The sequence below is a fragment of the Scyliorhinus torazame genome, chromosome 16 (genome assembly GCF_047496885.1).
Source record: "Scyliorhinus torazame isolate Kashiwa2021f chromosome 16, sScyTor2.1, whole genome shotgun sequence".
Lineage (NCBI taxonomy): Eukaryota > Metazoa > Chordata > Chondrichthyes > Carcharhiniformes > Scyliorhinidae > Scyliorhinus > Scyliorhinus torazame.
In genome coordinates this window covers 72,104,711-72,121,185 of record NC_092722.1, presented here as the reverse complement: position 1 = coordinate 72,121,185, position 16,475 = coordinate 72,104,711, and the positions used below count along the sequence as shown (strand labels likewise).

Genomic DNA, 16,475 nt, shown 5'->3' with positions numbered 1-16,475 from the left:
TTCATTTTTATGAGAGACGGAAAGACACAGAGACAGACAGGGTGAGAGAGAGAAACGGGGAGACAGAGGGTGGGACTCTCCGACCCCCCCCCGCCGGGTAGGGGAATCCCCGGGGGGGCGGCGAGATCCCGCCCTGCCGCTCCAACGCCAACTGCCGAATTCCCCGGCGCCGGTTTTCCGGCGAGGGCGGGATTCCCGCCGTGCCGGTCGGGGGCCACTGGCAGCAGCACCCCGGCAACTCTCTGGGCCGAGCGGCCGCCAGTTTTCGGCCAGCCCCGCTGGCGTGCAATGGACATGGTCCCACACGGCGTGACCTGCCTGGTAGGCCGGCTGGTGTGCTCCTCTGGGGAGAGCAGTGGGAATCCGGACCCGGGGGGGGGGGGAGCCCCCACGGTGGCCTGGCCCACGATCAGGGCCCATCGATCTGCTGGCAGGCCATTGCTGTGGGGGCACTCCTTCCTTCCGCGCCGGCCTCAGTGGGGCTATGCCATGGGCTGGGGCCCTACAGAAACCCCCCCTGCGCTTGCGCAAGAACATGCTGGCCCTTGAGCGCCGGTTGGCGCGAAGCCAACCCCTCCGGAGGGTGACCCCAATAGAGCGATCTCGGGCTTGACACACTTGTCCACTCCACCGTCACTCACAACCCCCCACTCCCTTCCCACGGCAGCTTGCCATGCAATCCTCTACCCCGGTCACTTCCTCTCTCCTCACCGCCCAAGGCTCAAGACACTGGGTTCAGGCGAAGCCCTCCTTAAACTCGGTCCCCTGGATTCACTGCTCCCAATGCGCTCCTCTCTACGCTGGGGGCACTAAACGCAGACCGCAAGGCGACTTTGCGGAGCACCTTCACTCCGTTTGGAAGCGTGACCCCAAACTTCTCACCAGCTGCCATTTTAACTCAGCACCTTGGTCTCGTGCACACGCATCCATCCTCAACCTGCTGCAATGTTCCAGTGAATTCCAGTGTAAAATGGAGCAGCAATGCCTCGTTTTCCGATTAGGCACGGTACCGGCCCTCGGGACCCTGCATTGAGGTCAACAACTTTAGACTGTGACCTTTGCCCTCCATCTTGATCCTTTTTTTAAAAGATCAGGGGCGAAATTCTCCAGAAACGGCGCGATGTCCGCCGACTGGTGCCCAAAACGGCGCCAATCAGATGGGCATCGCGCCGCCCCAAAGGTGCGGAATGCTCCGCATCTTTGGGGGCCGAGCCCCAACATTGAGGGGCTAGGCCGACGCCGGAGGAATTTCCGCCCCGCCAGCTGGCGGAAAAGGCCTTTGTTGCCCCGCCAGCTGGCGTGGAAATGACATCCCCAGGCGGCGCATGCGCGGGAGCGTCAGCGGCCGCTGACAGTTTCCCACGCATGCGCAGTGGAGGGGGTCTCTTCCGCCTCCGCCATGGTGGACTCCGTGGCGGAGGCGGAAGGGAAAGAGTGCCCCCACGGCACAGGCCCGCCCGCGGATCGGTGGGCCCCGATCGAGGGGCCAGGCCACCGTGGGGGCACCCCCCGGGGCCAGATTGCCCCGCACCCCCCCCCCAGGACCCCGGAGCCCGCCCACGCTGCCTTGTCCCGCCGGTAAGGTAGGTGGTTCAATTTACGCCGGCGGGACAGGCAATTTATCAGCGGGACTTTGGCCCATTCGGGCCGGAGAATCGAGCGGGGGGGGCCCGCCAACCGGCGCGGCGTGATTCCCGGCCCGCCGAATCTCCGGTGCCGGAGACTTCGGCAACCGGCGGGGGCGGGATTCACGCCAGCCCCCGGCGATTCTCCGACCCGGCGGGGGGTCGGAGAATTTCGCCACAGGTTTATTTGCCCAAACAACCCAGCACCCCGACAGGGCCATCTGTCACTTGTTCTTCAGTTTTGCACTCACAAGGGTGACAACTGGGAGACTTTAGGAATATTGCATTCTAAATATTGGGCAGTTTACGGTTAAAATCCTGGGGTTATACTGTGTTTGAATGCAGTGGTCATGTTTTTTTTAAAAGGATTCTGTTTGGCAGGTCCTGGGGGCTTTTAGCAGCAAAAAGGTGGCATTGGGAAAGAAATGTGTTTTTCAATCAAGGCTAATGGGCTGTGGTCTGACTGGGAAAGTACTTTGCAGCCAGAGAAACATTTTGAAAGGCTCTAGAGAGGCAGGTTTTGGAGCAAGCTTTGGAGAAAGGAGTTGAATTCTGATCTGTCTGAAGCTGAGTCTACAGTTCTCCCACATTAAGATGGGTTACGTGCTGTATGTTTCTTTTCTGCTTGTTTATTGAGAAATAGAGTAGGAGTGGTCAAGGGGTAAATTTTAAGTTGTTCCTTTTGGGTGTGAAGTTAAAGGTTCAGTAGTTAGCACTGCTGCCTCACTGTGTCGAGGACTCGGGTTCGATCCTGGCCTCGGGTCACTGCTCATGTGGGGTTTGCACGTTCTCCCCGTGTCTGCGTGAGTCTCACTCCCACAATCCAAAAACATGTGCAGGGTAGGTGAATTGGCCACACTAAATTGCCCCTTAATTGGAAAAAATTGGATACTCTAAATTTATATTTAAAAGTTAAAAGTTTGAATATTGTATTCATAATAAAGTTTTGTTTTAAAAATAAACAAGCTCTATTTCTTCAATCAATCGCCCCCGGGCGAATCATTCTTTCTGCACAGAATTACAAATAAACTAAAATATTGGGGATTCGGTTCAGTGTCCCAGCCACTGTTGGGTCTGGTCTGAGATTGGAATATAAGAGCTCTGAACCTCGTTCTCCCAGGAACACGTTCCGCTGCTTTACCTTTTTGCCGCAATCAGCACCTGCTTTTGTCTTTAACACTCGACCTTTAACATTCCCTCTGTCTCGTGCCAGTGACGTCGCGGCCTCAGTTGTATCCAACTCTAGTCTTTGTACAATTGATCATGCATCAATTTATTGCTCTAAGATTTTCTAAAAGATGGACCTCCGTATCAAACCAGATCGCCTGCAGCTGGATCCGCAATCAAGCAACGCCAGAAAGACTTTAATCACTGGCTAGCTTGCTTCGAGGCCGATATCAACTCAGCGACCACCCCTGTTCCGGAGGCTCAGAAGATACAGACCCTGTACTCAAGGTTGAGCTCCAATGTGTTTCCGCTGTTCCAGGACGCCCCGAACTACGCAGACGCCATGGCGCTTCTCAAAGAAAACTACGCACAGAAAACGAACACGCTCTTCGCCAGGCACGTACTCGCCACTCGCTCTTAACTCCCTGGTGAGTCCATAGAAGACTTCTGGCGGGCCCTAATCCCACTCGTCCGGGACTGTGACTGTCAGGCCGTTACGGCCACGGAACACTCCAGCCTTCTTATGCGGGATGCGTTTGTAACGGGGATTGGGTCGGACCTCATATGCCAAAGACTGTTAGAAGGGGCCATGCTCGACCTAGCTGAGACTAAGAAGCTAGCGCTCTCCATGGCGGTCACCTCACGTAATGTTCAGGTCTACCCCTCCGGCCGCGCGGCCCACCCCTCCTATCCCTCGTGGACCCCACAGACAGCTGCCCCAGCCGGGGCTTTACCCAGCCAATACGCCTGCGCCACACGTCAATCCACGCACCCCGGGGGTCCCCGATGTTACTTCTGCGGCCAGCAGAAGCACCCTCGCCAACGCTGCCCGGCCCGCGCTGCCATCTGCAAGGCTTGCGGCAAAAAGGGGCACTTCACCACTGTGTGCCAGGCCTGCACAGTCACCGCTATCGCCCCCTCCCCTCTGACCTACACACAATGGGCGCCGGCATCTTCATCCCGGACCACGCGCGGCCAGTGGGTGCCGCCACCTTCACCTCCCCGGACCATATTCTCTACCATTGGTGGAGAATGTACTTGTTCCCATTGGTTAAGCTTGTATGTTAGCTCCGCCCTGCAAGGTGGGGTATAAGAGCCTGTGCCGCCCCAGCAGCTTTCTTCTGTACCTGCGCTGCTGGGGGAAACATCTAGCGTATTAAAGCCTTCAATTGTCTCCAATCTTGCTTCTGGGGTCATTGATCGTGCATCAATTTAATACGCTAGTTTTTAAAGAATGGAGCTCCGAATCAAGCCGGAGTGTCTGCAACTCAGCCCCCACGCGGCAAACTCAGCGGCAACCTTCAAGCACTGGTTGGCGTGCTTCAACGGATATCTTGGAACAGCCGAAAACACACCCACGACAGAACAGAAACTGCAAGTCCTGCACTCGAGGGTGAGCCCAGAAATCTACACCCTCATCGAGGACGCGGACGATTTTGATGCAGCAATGGAGCTGCTGAAAGGACATTATATTCGCCCTGTAAACCAGGTCTACGCCCGACATCTACTAGCGCCGAGGCGACAAATCCCTGGGGAAATCACTGGAAGAATTCTACCGTACGCTCCTGGTGTTGTGGAGAAACTGCAGCTGCCCGCGAGTTTCGGCGAGCGACCACACAAAACCTTTGATCCGGGACGCTTTTGTTGCAGGTATGCTGTCCTCCCAAATCCACCAGCGATTGCTGGAGAAAGAGACACTAGGCCTCAAGGAGGCACGGGCCCTTGCCTGCTCCCTGGAAGTGGCCTCCCGAAACGCCCACGCTTATGTCCCCGACGGCGCGGCAGCCCCCTGGGCAGCGTGGAACCCCCCCGCGGCCGACCCCAAGGCATCTCCCATCTCCCCACAAGCTTGTGCTGCGAGATGGCCTGGCAACCACGGGGGGCCCAGCTGTTATTTTTGCGGGCAAGCCAAGCACCCCCGACAGCGCTGTCCGGCCCGTTCATCCATCTGCAAGGAATGCGGCAAAAAGGGCCACTTCGTGGCAGTATGCCAGGCCCGGGCGGTCTCTGCGGTCTCAGGAGGCGAATACGGACCACCACCACAACCCTCTCCACGGTCTCCGTGCGGCCAGCCATCGTGTCCCACGGACGCCACGTGCGATGAATGGGCGCTGCCATCTTCCTCCTCCAGGGCCACGTGCGGCCTCCAAGCGCCGCCATCTTGTCCCACGGACACCACGTGAGATGAATGGGCGCTGCCATTTTGTGCACCCCCAGCCATGTGCGACCAATGGGCGCCGCCATCTTGGATGGACTCCCAGGATCCCAGTTCAGCTGACCACACACCGCCCGAAAAGAACATTCAACTGCTGCCACGAGTAGCCTCGCTGACCCTGGACCAGTCTCGGCCCCGAACACTCGTAGGTGCTTATCAATGGGTATGAAACATCCTGCCTAATCGACTATGGGAGCACGGAGAGCTTCATACACCCCGACACGGTAAGACGCTGTTCTCTCCCCGTCCACCCCGTCAATCAAAAAATCTCCCTGGCCTCCGGATCTCACTCAGTAGAGATCAAGGGGTTTTGTGTAGCTAACCTCACGGTCCAGGGAAGGAAATTCAAAACCTATCGACTCTACATCCTTCCCCACCTCTGCGCAGCCACACTCCTAGGGTTGGACTTTCAGTGCAACCTCCAAAGTCCAACTTTCAAATTCGGCGGCCCTATACACCCCCTCACTATCTGCGGCCTCGCGACCCTTAAGGTCGATCCGCCGTCCCTGTTTGCGAACCTCACCCCGGATTGCAAACCAGTCGCCACCAGGAGCAGACGGAATAGTGCCCAGGACCGGATCTTTATTAGGTCAGAGGTCCAACGGTTACTGAGGGAAGGTGTCATTGAGGCCAGCAACAGTCCCTGGAGAGCTCAAGTAGTGGTTGTACAGACCAGGGAGAGGCATAGGATGGTCATCGACTACAGTCAGACCATCAACAGGTTTACGCAGCTTGGCGCGTACCCTCTTCCCCGCATATCCGTCCTGGCCAACAGGATCGCGCAATACAAGGTCTTCTCCACGGTGGATCTTAAGTCCGCCTCCCACCAGCTCCCCATCCGCACTAGTGAACGCAAATACACTGCCTTCGAAGCAGATGGGCGGCTCTACCACTTCTTAAGGGTTCCCTTCGGTGTCACAAATGGGGTCTCGGTCTTCCAACGAGAGATGGACCGAATGGGTGACTGGTACGGTTTACAGGCCACATTCCCATACCTCGATAATGTCACCATCTGTGGCCACGACCAGCAGGACCACGACACCAACCTCCGAAAATTCCTCCAGACCGCAAAAATCCTTAACCTAACGTATAACAAGGATAAATGTGTGTTTAGCACCGACCGCATAGCCATCTTCGGCTACGTGGTGCGTAATGGAGTGATAGCCCCCGACCCTGAACGCATGCGCCGCCTTATGGAGTTCCCCCTCCCGCACTGCTCCAAGGCCCTGAAGCGCTGCCTAGGTATTTTTTCCTACTATGCCCAGTGGGTCCCCAACTATGCGGACAAGGCCCGTCCACTGATCCAATCCACAGTTTTTCCCCTGTCGATAGAGGCCCGCCAGGCCTTCAGCCGCATCAACGCAGACATTGCAAAGGCCATGATGCACGCCATCAACGAGCCCCTCCCCTTCCAGGTCGAGAGTGACGCGTCCGACGTAGCTCTGGCCGCCACCCTCAACCAAGCGGGCAGACCCGTGGCCTTCTTCTCACGCACCCTCCACGCCTCTGAAATCTGCCATTCCTCAGTCGAAAAGGAGGCCCAGGCCATAGTAGAAGCTGTGTGACATTGGAGGCATTACCTGGCCGGCAGGAGATTCACTCTCCTCACTGACCAACGGTCGGTTGCTTTCATGTTCGGTAATGCACAGCGGGGCAAGATAAAAAACGACAAGATCTTACGTTGGAGGATCGAACTCTCCACCTACAACTATGAGATCTTGTATCATCCCGGGAAGCTAAATGAGCCTCCTGATGCCCTATCCCGCGGCACATGTGCCAACGCACAAGTGGACCGCCTCCAAGCCCTCCACGAGGACCTCGGCCACCTGGGGGTCACTCAATTTTTCCACTTCATCAAGACCCGCAACCTGCCCTACTCCATCGAGGAGGCCAGGACAGCCACCAGGAATTGCCAAATCTGCGCGGAGTGCAAGCCGCACTTCTACAGGCCAGAGAAAGCGCACCTGATAAAGGCTTCCCGTCCCTTTGAACCCTTCAGTATGGATTTCAAAGGCCCCCTCCCCTCCACCGACCGCAACACGTACTTCCTGAACGTGATTGACGAGTACTCCCGGTTCCCATTCACCATCCCCTGCCCCGACATGACCGCAACCACCGTCATAAAAGCCCTCCATAGTATCTTTACGCTGTTCGGTTTCCCCGCCTACATACACAGTGATAGGGGTCCTCCTTTATGAGCGACGAACTGCGTCAATTCGTTCTCAGCAAGGGCATTGCCTCGAGCAGGATGACCAGTTACAATCCCCGGGGAAACGGACAGGTAGAGAGGGAGAACGGAACTGTATGGAAGACAGTCCTACTGGCCCTACGATCTAGGAATCTCCCAGTCTCCTGCTGGCAGGAAGTCCTCCCGGATGCCCTCCACTCTATCCGGTCACTGCTCTGTAGCATGACCAACCAAACACCTCATGAACGTCTCCTTGTCTTCCCCAGGAAGTCCTCTTCTGGGACCTCGCTCCCGACCTGGCTGGCAGCTCCCGGACCTGTCCTGCTCCGAAAACACGTGTGGGCGCGCAAATCGGACCCATTGGTCGAGAGGGTCCATCTCCTCCACGCTAACCCTCAGTACGCCTACGTGGCGTACCCCGACGGCCGACAGGATCCGGTCTCCCTACGAGACCTGGCGCCCGCTGGATCCCCACACACACCACCGCCACCAGTCCCACCCTCCCTCCCACCGGCGCACCCCACAGCCGCCCCCTTCCCAGGTGGATCGGTTCGTCCACCGGCCCCGTCTAGGCCCTCCCACCCACCGGCGCACCCCACAGCCACCCCCTTCCCAGGTCAGTCGATCCTTCCACCGGCCCCGTCTCGGGGTGATGAAGCTGCCACAGAAGCCGAAACCACGCTCCTGGAGTCACAGACGCCCGAACCTCCACCGGCATCACCACCAAAGCTACGACGATCGCAGAGGACGACCAGGGCCCCCGATCGACTAATTGCTTCATTTTGAAATGTACATTGCTGTTGTAAATAGTTAAGAGGTAATGAGGCAAAATGCTGTATGGAGGCATTACGGTACTTTCATAACTGTAAGTTCTACCACTTTTACCACGTTGTAATACGAAGCCACCACCCCCGCCGGATTCTTTTTTAACAGGGGTGAATGTGGTAGTCTGTGTCAGGAGGATTACGGTACCTGGTAATGCCGGAATACCATTGGTGGAGAATGTGCTTGTTCCCATTGGTTAAGCTTGTATATTAGCTCCGCCCTGCAAGGCGGGGTATAAGAGCCTGTGCCGCCCCAGCAGCTTTCTTCTGTACCTGCGCTGCTACGGGAAACATCTAGTGTATTAAAGCCTTCAATTGTCTCCAATCTCGCTTCTGGGGTTATTGATCGTGCATCACAGAGATAGGGAGAGGTGTAGGATTTGGAGGAGGTTACAGAGATGGGGATGTAGGGGCTGGAGAATGTTGCAGAAATAGGGAGGAATGTAGGTGGGAGGTTACCGAGAATCGTCCGACTGGCGCCACGCCAACCACGCCAGCGCCAGTGGTGCCGACTCTCCACCCTGCGGAGTATCGCATGCTGCCGTCGGGGGTGGGGGTGGGGGGGGCGTGGCCCGGTCACGGGGATTCTCCGGCCTGGCCCCGGGTTGAGAGAATCCCGCCCAGGGAGAGGTCCAGAGGCTAGAAGAGGTTACAGAGATATGGAGGGTTGTCAGGGCTGGAGGAGGTTACAGAGATTGAGAGGGGTGTTGGGGCTGGAGGAGATTACAAAGATTCGGAGGGATTTAGGGGCTGAAGGAGGTTTCAGAGATAGGGAGGTTGTCAGGGCTGCAGGAGGTTACAGAGATTGGGAGGGATGAGGGAGTGGGGGTGTTTACAGAGATAAGGAGATGTGTAGGTTCTGTAGAAATATTACATAGATTGAGAGGGGTGAAGGGGCTAGAGGAAGTTCCATACATCGGGAGAGGTGTAGGTTTGGAGGAAGTTACAGATATGGGGCGTGGGGTAGGGGCTGGAGGAGGTTACAGAGATAGGGTGGAGTGTCTGGACTGGAGGAGGTTACAGAGATAGGGAGGGGTGTCGGGGCTGGAGAAGGTTACAGAGATAGGGAGGGGTGTCGGGGCTGGAGGAGGCTACAGAAATAGGGAGGTATGTCGGGACTGGAGGAGGTTTCAGAGATATGGGGAGGTGTAGGGGCTGGAGGAGATTACAGAGATAGGGAGCGGTGTTGGAAGTGGTGGAGGTTACAGAGATAGGGAGGGTTGTCAGGGCTGGAGGTAGTTACAGAGATAGGGAGTTATGTAGGGAGCGGAGGTGGTTCCAGAGATAGGGAGGTGTGTCGGGAATAGAGGAGGTTACACAGATAGGGGGGGGTGTAGGGACTGGAGGAGGTTACAGAGATAGGGAGGGGTGTCGAGGCTGGTGGTGGTTACAGAGATAGGGAGGGGTGTCGAGGCTGGTGGTGGTCACAGAGATAGGGAGGGCTGTCGGAGCTGGAGGAGATTAACAAAGTGACTTATTAATGAAAGACGAAGGCAGTTTGATAACGGGCATTGAACATTCTTACTCTTCAACTCCCTGGTCCACACGGCCCGGGGTCTCGCTCCCCGGACCCTGCACAAACTCCATTTTGCCTGGGCTCGAGTGCTCCCAAGCAATTGGCCCCGAGCCTGTCGCGTTGTCCGTGTAGCCCCTTAAAGAGGCCACGCAACCATAAGTATCAATGAGATGTTGCCCAGTCTGGCGAATGTTTTGGGGAGATATGGGGCGGGATTCTCCCAGCACCGCGCTGGACCAGAGAATCGCCGCATCTGCCCTCCGATGGGGCCTGGCCCACGATCGAGGTCCACCGATCGGCGGGCCGGCCTCTCGCTCCCCGGGCCTATTTTCTTACGCGCCGGCCCCTGGACTCCCGCGCCATGTTGAGTCGGTGCCGGCAAGTTGAGGGAGGCCACTGCGCATGCGCGGGTTGGCGCTGGCACCACTGCGCATGTCCTCGTTGACGCCGGTGCCACTGCGCATGCACGGATTCCGCGGCGCACAGTTGGCGCCGGGATGGGAGGCTGGAGCAGCGTGAACCGCACCGGCACCATACTGGCCCCCTGTAGGAGCCAGAATCAGTACTCCCAGCGGCCGTTCATGCCCTCGTGAAACGCGGCAGCTTGGACACTCTACCGCCAAATGGGAGAATCCCACCCGTGGTTTTTCTCGCTCAATCCTCGACACGTGTGTAGCAGTGAATCCCCTCCTCCTTCTCCACGTCCCTCCCCTGGACTGTCCTGAACCACCGTGACCTCGCCCCCAAGGATGACTGACCTTTGTCCGGGGTCACCTCTGGGTCTTGGTTCTTTTGAGGGCTGATTTGAGCATAAGTTGTCTCAGGTTCATCTGCAGGAGACAGAGAGGGAGAGAGAGAGAGAGAGAGAGTGAGAAGATGTGAGGAATGTGAAGGATCTCTGTTCATTATGTGTGACATAGCTGCTACACAGAGGACACCGACACATTGGCAACGCACACATCCCCGTGACCATCAACTCTGATGTAACTCTTACAACCAAGATGTAACAGGAATGTAGTAAGGCGCATCGCCAAACCTTCCTTTGCCAGCACAGACAGTAAGCAGGTAACTGCGACTTAGTAAAGACTTAACTCACATCATACCAAGTCGAACATGCAACAAGAGCACATGGAAATTGTGGACTAACTGACACATAGCTACAATCGACAAATATAGCCAATGTTATTCCCTTGTTTAACAAAGGAAACAGAGATAATCCAGCAAATTCTTGACCGCTGAGCCTGACAGCAGTGGTGGGGAAGCTTTTGGAAAAGATATTGAGGCACAGGATACATGCACATTTGGAGAAAAATGAACTAGTATGTGACAGGCAACATGGTTTTGTCTGGAGAAGGTCATGTCTCACCAACTGAGTGAGTTTTATGAAGAACTGACAAACAAAATTGATGAGGGAAGGGTTGTGGATATAGTTTATAAGGCATTTGACAAGGACCCACATGGAAGAAAAACTAAAATCACATGGGATTCAGGGTGGGCTGGCGAGATGGATGCAGGACTGACTTGGTGATAGAAGACAGAGAGTAGCGGTGGAAGGATGCTTTTCAGAATATAGATTCTGTAGCTAGTGGTGTTCCGCAGGGGTCAATGCTCGGACCTCTGTTGTTTGTAGAATATATAAATGATCTGGCGGAACATGTGGGTGGTCTGATTAGTAAGTTTGCAGATGACACAAAGATTGGCCGAGTTGCTGATAGTGCCGAGGATTTGTCAGGGGATACAACAGGATCTAGGTCGGTTGGAGACTTGGGCAAATAAATGGCAGATGGAGTTTAATCCAGACAAATGCAAGGTGATGCATTTTGGAGGATCAAATCTAGGTATGAATTCTACTGTAAATGGCTGAACCCTGAGGAACATTAACATACAGAGGGATCTGGGCGTGTAGGTCCACAGTTCCCTAAAAGTGGCAACACAGGTGACCAAGGTGATTGAGAAGGCATATGACATGCTTGCCTCCATTAGCCAGGGCATTGAGTACAGGAGTTGGGAATCATGTTGCAGCTAGAAAAACCTTGGTTAGGCCGCATTTGGAGTATTGTGTGCAGTTCTGGTCACCACGTTATCAGAAGGCCATGGAGAGAGTGAAAAGAAGGTTCACCAGGATGTTGCCTGGTCTCGAGGGTGTTGGCTATGAGGGGAGGTTGAATAAACTAGGATTGTTTACACTGCAAAGACGGAGGCTGAGGGGAGACCTGATAGAGGTCGACACAATTAAGAGAGGCATAGGCAGGTTGAATAGAGGCTGTTTCCAAGGGGAGAACTGTCAATTACAAGGGGGGACAGGTTCAAGGTGAGAGGGGAAAGTTTAAGGGAGATGTGCGGGGTAAGGTTTTCACACAGAGAGTGGTGGGTGCCTGGAACGCGCTGCCAGAGGATGTGGTGGGAGCAGGCACATTGGCACCATTTAAGAGGCACCTGGATGGATACATGAATAGGGAGGAAATGGAGGAACAGAGACCAAGTCAGGGCAGAAGGTTTTAGTTTTAGTTACGGCATCATGATTGGCACAGGCTTAGCGGGCCTGTTCCTGTGCTGTACGTTCTTTGTTCTTTTCTTTGTTAAGTATTTGGCTGAGATGAAACAGGTATGTTATTGACGGAGGTGTAACTGAACACGAACCTGAAATAATCATTAATAATTCAATTGAGATGTAATTAAAGTGTAGCAGTTGTGAGACAAAATCTGTATCGCGAGACAGACAAATGATGCCGGTAACCAACCTCTTCTAGGGATCTCAGACGTCGGAGCGCCTGCAGCAAAACTCAGCTCCGAATACATCAAATCAGAATCATCTGGAACAATTAAGAAGACACAGAACACAGTGCAAACAGTTAGATGCAGAAATGAAAATCGCTTATTGTCACAAGTAGGCTTCAATGAAGTTACTGTGAAAAGCCCCTAGTCGCCACATTCCGGCGCCCCTGCGGGGAGGCTGGTGCGGGGACTGAACCGTGCTGCTGGCCTGCCTTGGTCTGCTTTAAAAGCCAGCGATTTAGCCCAGTGTTCTAAACAAGCCAGTAAAGCTCCCTCCACATTGTCCCCATCAAACACTCCCAGGACAGGGACAGCATGGGGTTAGATACAGAGTAAAACTTTCTCTACACTGTCTCCATCAAACTCTCAGGACAGGTACAGTATGGGGTTAGATACAGAGTAAAGCTCCCTCTACACTGTCCCCATCAAACACTCCCAGGACAGGTACAGCACGGGGTTAGATACAGAGTAAAGCTCCCTCTACACTGTCCCCATCAAACACTCCCAGGACAGGTACAGCACGGGGTTAGATACAGAGTAAAGCTCCTTATACACTGTCCCCATCAAACACTCCCAGGACAGGTACAGCACAGGGTGAGGTACAGAGTAAAGCTCCCTCTACACTGTCCCCATCAAACACTCCCAAGGACATGCGCAGCATGGGGTTAGATACAGAGTAAAGCTCCCTCTACACTGTCCCCATCAAACACTCCCAGGACAGGTACAGCACGGGGTTAGATACAGAGTAAAGCTCCCTCTACACTGTCCCCATCAAACTCTCCCAGGACAGGTACAGCACGGGGCTAGATACAGAGTAAAGCTCCCTCTACACTGTCCCCATCAAACACTCCCAGGACAGGTACAGCACGGGGTTAGATACAGAGTAAAGCTACCTCTACACTGTCCCCATCAAACACTCCCAGGACAGATACAGCACGGGTTAGGTACAGAGTAAAGCTCCCTCTACACTGTCCCCATCAAACACTCCCAGGACAGATACATCACGGGGTTAGATACAGAGTAAAGATCCCTCTACACTGTCCCCATCAAACACTCCCAGGACAGGTACAGCACGGGGTTAGATACAGAGTAAAGCTCCCTCTACACTGTCCCCATCAAGCACTCACAGGACAGGGCAGCACGGTGGCAGAGTAGTTAGCACTGCTGCCGCACAGCGCCGAGGACCCGGTTTCAATCCTGGCCCGGGTCACTGTCCGTGGGGAGCGTGCACATTCTCCCCGTGCCTGCCTGGTCTCACCCCAACAACACAAAAAGATGTGCAGGGTAGATGAATTGCCCACCCTAAATTGGAAAAATGATTTGGGCACTCGACATTTATTTCAAAAAACACTCCCAGGGGAGGTACAGCACGGGGTTAGATACAGAGTAAAGCTCCCTCTACACTGTCCCCATCAAACACTCCCAGGACAGGTACAGCACGGGGTTAGACACAGAGTAAAGCTCCCTCTACACTGTTCCCATCTAACATTCCCAGAACAGAGACAGCATAGAGTCACATACCGGGTAAAGCTCCCTCTACACTGTCTCGATCAAACACTCCCAGGACACGTACAGAACGGGATTAGATACAGAGTAAAGCCCCTCTACACTGTCCCCATCAAACACTCCCAGGACAGGTACAGCACGGGGTTAGACACAGAGTAAAGCTCCCTCTACACTGTTCCCATCTAACACTCCCAGGACAGGTACAGCACGGGGTTAGATACAGAGTAAAGCTCCCTCTACACTGTCCCGATCAAACACTCCCAGGACAGGTACAGCACGGGGTTAGACACAGAGTAAAGCTCCCTCTACACTGTTCCCATCTAACACTCCCAGGACAGGTACAGCACGGGGTTAGATACAGAGTAAAGCTCCCTCTACACTGTCCCCAGCAAACATTCCCAGGATATGCACAGCACAGGGTTAGATACAGAGTAAAGCTCCCTCTACACTGTTCCCATCTAACACTCCCAGGACAGGTACAGCACGGGGCTAGATACAGAGTATAGCTCCCTCTACACTGTCCCCATCAAACACACTCAGGACAGGTACAGCACGGGGCTAGTTACAGAGTAAAGCTGCCTCTACACTGTCCCCATCAAACACTCCCAGGACAGGTACAGCACGGGGTTAGACACAGAGTAAAGCTCCCTCTACACTGTTCCCACCAAACACTCCCAGGACAGGTACAGAACGGGGTTAGATACAGAGTAAAGCTCCCAGTACACTGTCCCCATCAAACACTCCCAGGACAGGTACAGCACAGGTTTAGATACAGAGTAAGGCTCCCTCTACACTGTCCCCATCAAACTCTCAGGACAGGTACAGCACAGGGTTAGATACAGAGTAAAACTTCCTCTACACTGTCCCCATCAAACACTCCCAGGACAGGTACAGCACGGGGTTAGTTCCAGAGTAAAACTTCCTCTAAACTGTCCCCATCAAACACTCCCAGGACAGGTACAGCACGGGGTGAGAATCAGAGTAATCCTCCCTCAACATTGTCCCCATCAAACTCTCATGACAGGCACAGCAACGGGTTAGATACAGAATAATAATAAGAATCTTTATTGTGACAAGGTGGCTTACATTAACACTGCAATGAAGTTACTATGCAAAGCCCCCAGTTGCCACATTCCGGCGCCTGTTCGGGTACACTGAGGGAGAATTTAGAATGTCCAAATTACCTAACCTAACAGCACGTCTTTCGGGAAAAGGTCCCTCAATACTGTCCCATCAAATACTTCCAGGACAGATATACCATGCGGTTAGATACAGAGTAAAAGTCCCTCTACACTGTCCCCATCAAACCCTCCCAGGGCAGGTGCAGCACGGGGTTAGATACAGAGTAAAGCTCCCTCTACACTGTCCCCATCAAACACTCCCAGGATTGGCACAGCACGGCGTTAGATACAGAGTAAATCTCCCTTCTCTATGTCTCTCCCTCTCTCTCCCTATCTGTATCTCTCTCTTCATCTCTCACTGCCTGCCTCACTCATTCTTCTCTCTCTCTCTCTCTGCCTATCTCTCTCTATCTCTCTCTGTCTCACTCTGTTTCTGTCTTGCTCTTTCTTCTCTCTCTCTGTCTCTCTGTCTCTCTCATTCTCTCTGTCTCTCTCTCTGTCTCCCTCTCTGTCTCTCTTTCTCTCTCACTCTCTCTTTTTCTGTCTCCCTCTCTGTCTCCCGCTATCTCTCTAACTTGCTCTCTCTGTCTCTCTCTCTGTCTCCCTCTCTGTCCCTGCCTCTCTCTGTCTCTCTGCCTCTGTCTCTCTCTCACTCTGTCTCCCTATTTCTCTCTGTCTCCCTCTCTGTGTCCCTCTCTCTCTCTGTCTCCCTCTCTCTGTCTCCCTCTCTATCTGTCTCTCTCTCTGTCTCCCTCTCTCTGTCTCTGCCTCTCTTTGTCTCCCTCTCTCTGTCTCTCTCTCTCTCTCTCTGTTTCTCTCTGTCCCTCTATTGAAAAGTGTCACCTACGTTCACTGGGTGCTGTGGTCTCGTTTTTGATGGCTTTCATAATCATGTAGCTGCTGTCCTGCTCCATGGTTTGTGTCTGAGGGTCTGTCTCACTCGCCATCTCTCTCTCCTCTGTTCCTCTCCTCTCTTCTTCTCTCTCTCAAGTGTGGCTCAGTCTTTCATCAGATCTGTTGTGAGGGTGAGAACTTCCTCAAAACTTTGTTCCTTTTCGCACAGACACTTCCCGTGATATACAAGTCTGTGGTTATTCTGATTCCGTGTCCAGCAGTTTCCCAGCAACAATCTCTCACTCCATCTTTCACAACTATTACTCTGTCTCTGTCTCTCCTGCATCACCTTTCACACACTCGATCTGTCTCTCTCTGTCTCTCTCACTCTATCTTTCACACATTCTGGGCGTGATTAACCAAAACGTTGTGAAGTGTGAGAGCGAGCGGATACTGCCGCGAGCTTCCCGACCCGAGGCACGGCGAGGCCATCACCGCGATAAAGCATTAATTGTTCCGCTTAACGAGGCCCCGCGGGATTCATGCCACAAATCACGGTTCACCAGCTGATTCGCCCGGGACCGCGCTCGCCAGCCCCCGCTAACAGCACTTTAACCCCTCCCGCACCATCAACCCCACTCAGCTCACAGCCATGTCGTCACGGAGACCAGCCCCATTACTCCGCCATATTTTGGAAAAAGCCA

At 54.2% G+C, this 16,475-nt stretch overlaps 1 protein-coding gene across 1 annotated transcript in view; it reads right to left on the bottom strand.

Moving 5' to 3' along the window:
- Positions 1–15,877, bottom strand: part of LOC140392375 (C-type lectin domain family 4 member E-like) — an 89,997-nt gene extending 74,120 nt beyond the window's left edge. Inside the window, exons 1-3 of the mRNA XM_072477670.1 lie at positions 15,785–15,877; positions 12,277–12,348; positions 10,294–10,365 (exon numbers count right to left, since the gene is read on the bottom strand). Coding sequence (XP_072333771.1) covers positions 10,294–10,365; positions 12,277–12,348; positions 15,785–15,851 — 211 coding nt within the window. The 5' untranslated portion in view covers positions 15,852–15,877. The remainder of the gene's footprint in view (positions 1–10,293; positions 10,366–12,276; positions 12,349–15,784) is intronic.
- Positions 15,878–16,475: the final 598 nt, after the last annotated feature.